Source organism: Perkinsus marinus (assembly GCF_000006405.1).
Source record: "Perkinsus marinus ATCC 50983 genomic scaffold scf_1104296949574, whole genome shotgun sequence".
In the NCBI taxonomy this organism is placed as follows: Eukaryota; Perkinsozoa; order Perkinsida; family Perkinsidae; genus Perkinsus; species Perkinsus marinus.
Window position 1 is genome coordinate 1 of NW_003209877.1, and position 3433 is coordinate 3433.

Below are 3433 nucleotides of genomic sequence, written 5' to 3' on the forward strand. Positions count from 1 at the left end.
CCCTATCGACACCAACACATGCAATTTTAACCACATATACGGAATAGTAGATATCCAACGCCAAGGACAGCCATTGTGCGGAAACTGTCAAATTTTTACACAAACAGTAGCAGAGGAGACAATTATTGTGACACACATCAACCCCTCCTGCCAGGGCCATTCTCCGTGCTAGCCTTCCGTTCCCTCTGCTGTATTATCTCATTTGCCAGCCAATCCATGCCTTCTGCCAAGCCTTCCCCTGTTATAGCACAACATGCCTGTATGTGCCAGGAGTGCCCACGTATTGAGGTTAGGTCTAGATCTTTACCTGAATGATAACGCTGGCTCTACTCAGAAAGAAATATACAAATGTGTGTTTCCTATTCCGGGATTAATGATAGTGAACAACTTGTCGCTATCATAGTCTCGAAAGGTTACTTTTATCACATCACATGTTCATAGCAATGTTTACATTGTTTATGCGATATAGTTTCAGATCGATTCTTATTAATCTCAGAGAATAACACACATTTGCATCATATCAAATTGACACACACTGTATAATCAGTGCCAGTATTCCTATATGTGGAAGTTCAGATTGTAGTGACCTGAATATTTCAGCATCATACAAAGAACCGAAAATCTAGTGCTGGCGACTTAACCATATGCATAGCGTCAATCATAAAGGCACCATATAGAAATCTCATACACCTGCATAGATTCGGAATAAGAGTTCACTTTAGGGATTTCACTGCTCTACTGCAAGTGAATATAATTCTAAGCGACAGCCCACACAGTCCGCCATTACGACCATCATTATTCCTCGGGAAATCATCCATAAACCTATAATGTTCCGAGGGGAAACTCGTTCTGAATTTTCAACATTCTTCAATCAGTTTCCCATGTAAATGTCATCACATTATAAACATCATTTTCCCCATTATTCTCAAACCCTGAGGGACGTTATTTCTGGATGGGTTTCTGTAAGTTCCTCGTTAACCCAATACCCGTAAAGACACTACATATTTCCTCAGCAGTCTTCGCTCCCTGTATATCCGATTTATTGGCGAATACAAGTAAACTAGCTCCGTGCAGATCCTCTGACAGCAGTGCATTGAAGAGCTCCATTTTAGCGAGCACTAAGTTGCGAACATCATTGCTATCCACAACCTGAAAGTATCAAGTAAAAATATTCAAGAATTTCCCAAAATTTCCCCATACTGCTCTGGAAGGAGGCTATCCGATTCACATAATCGACCAACCCTGATCGTTATTACAAATATGAGTCCGTCTGTATTTTGGAAGTACGCCGACCAACTAGGCCGGAGGCTATCCTGCCCACCTAGATCCCAAACCTGAGAAATGCGAAACAAAGCAGCTCGAATGATTGTTGTTATCTATATATCATTTCCCTAGCATATAATCACACTTCTTCTATGTGACACTCATGAGTACTACCTGAAATTTAACATTTTTATGCGTAACCTCTTCCACATTAGAGCCTATGGTGGGCTGAGTAACGACGACCTGCCCTAAGTTCAGCTGATACAGAATAGTGGTCTTTCCAGCGTTGCTGAGGCCGACTATGACTATTTTGGATTTCTCCTGACCACTACTGCCAGCGAGCCTCTGCCATATACTGGAGAAGAGAGCTCCCATATATGAAGGAAAAAACAACTGTGCCTCAGCATTAGACTCTCACCACCCTAGTGATATGAAGACTGAAAATTATAAGCGCACTGATAAATACGATTTGAATTTTTTTTATTTTGAAGACATGAAAATTTGGAAGAAAATTACATTAATCCTATATTTTACGGAAAGAATACATTGGAGTTTCACCCAAGTGATATGAAAAACACTAGTGAAAAATATATTTCACGACTACTGCGTATCACCGCGAATATCGCGTTTTTTACAACAGTATTACGCCACTTCACGTAAAACAGGTTGCGAAACTCCAGTGTTGTTTTTGTGAAAGAATTCGTGTTTTCCACCCACTGTGTTTTTTTCGTGGAAACAGGATTATGCCCGAAAACTGACGTGGTAGATTAATCAACGAGTCACACGTGAAAGGTTCATCAACCAGTCAAACAAATGAACACAACCAAGGAGTTGTAAAGTGTACGCCCCCGAAGATATGGTGTTCCCCTTCGTACGGCTCATGGAGTAACTACTCTTACTGCAAAAGCATAATTACAGTCTAAGACTATAGACGCTTCTATTACTCGAAGCCTCCCACAAAAACGCAAAAGGCGTAAAATTTTACAGCTAGCAACACCCTTGAACACAACCCGCAGGAACTGTAATTTCCTTCCACTTTGTTTGACACTATCACATTCGAACTCGCGAAATGATTCTGTGTTCCCTGTGATGACTATCATCACAAGGGGAAAAGGTAAGAGAAACCCCAGTCTAAGTATCCAACCACAAGCGAATATTTTCTCTGTGAAAAGGACGACTTCGATTAGTAAAAGCTTTGGTGAACAATCCAAATTCTCTAGCCAGATAGATTCGATTCCGATAGACAGTATGAAATCGTACAGTAGCCAATTTGAGCATCAGAGGCACTGTCGGGTTGACTCTGAAATACTCCACATGTTGCCAGTCAAGCGGTTCTAGCCCGGCTGGTGGAAGACAGTTCTTAGTGTCGCACACTTGAGAGACTTCACCGTTGAAAGCTCCCCGAGTGAGATCAAGGATCCATCAGAATCAGATTGATCTAAGGAACTGAATGTCACCTAAGTCTAAGGGATTATAGACCTTTGATACGTTAGCATCGTCGATGCTGTCATCGTCCACATCAACTTCCTTAATCGTAATGCACTATTATTCTCATACACCATATGCGCTGCAACTGATGTAGTCAAACTCATCGTGTGCAAACTCAGGTCTGTGAAATAGATATACAAAACCTAGCATGTTGACATAAAATTCACACTCAATGATTTGAACCTACGACCTACTGAATCCGAACCACACTCCTTAACGCTTACGCTATTCACTCGATGTTACAATTTCACTTCATAAAGCGCACAAGTTCGTATTCGACACTACGATGTGTTTTCGCGCCCGCCACGGCAGTAGTTACTCGCATAAATGTTATTATGCATGCCCTCACGGAGCTACGGAGTGCGCAGATAGCGAGTCTCTTCTAACGAGAGGAGATTGTCAGGTGATCAAAATCGGAAGTGATGTCAGTTGAAAATAAATATATCTAAATTGTCGTATGCTTTAGCCTACAGTATGTATCAGTATTTATTTTTTACCCATCTGGTTGACGTTTTACCTTTCGAGTTAATATTTTACCCATGGCTTTGATAAGATACCAAGAAAATTAATATTATACCCGATTCACTCAAAGTAGGGTAGCCTGCTGATGTGCGTTTTCTATTCCGGGATAATGATAGTGACACTTGTCGCTATCATAGTCTCGAAAGGTACTTTTATCACA

General features: G+C 41.0%; 1 protein-coding gene across 1 annotated transcript; it reads right to left on the reverse strand.

Annotated features, from left to right (window-relative positions):
• Positions 1-137: 137 nt before the first annotated feature.
• Pmar_PMAR012293 (ADP ribosylation factor 1, putative) lies at positions 138-1638 on the reverse strand (the record flags this gene model as incomplete). The annotated part of the gene is made up of 4 exons (XM_002778422.1): positions 138-307; positions 1002-1149; positions 1257-1334; positions 1438-1638. 4 exons carry the CDS (start codon positions 1636-1638, stop codon positions 138-140), a joined length of 597 nt encoding a protein of 198 aa, XP_002778468.1.
• Between the last annotated feature and the right edge of the window lie 1795 nt (positions 1639-3433).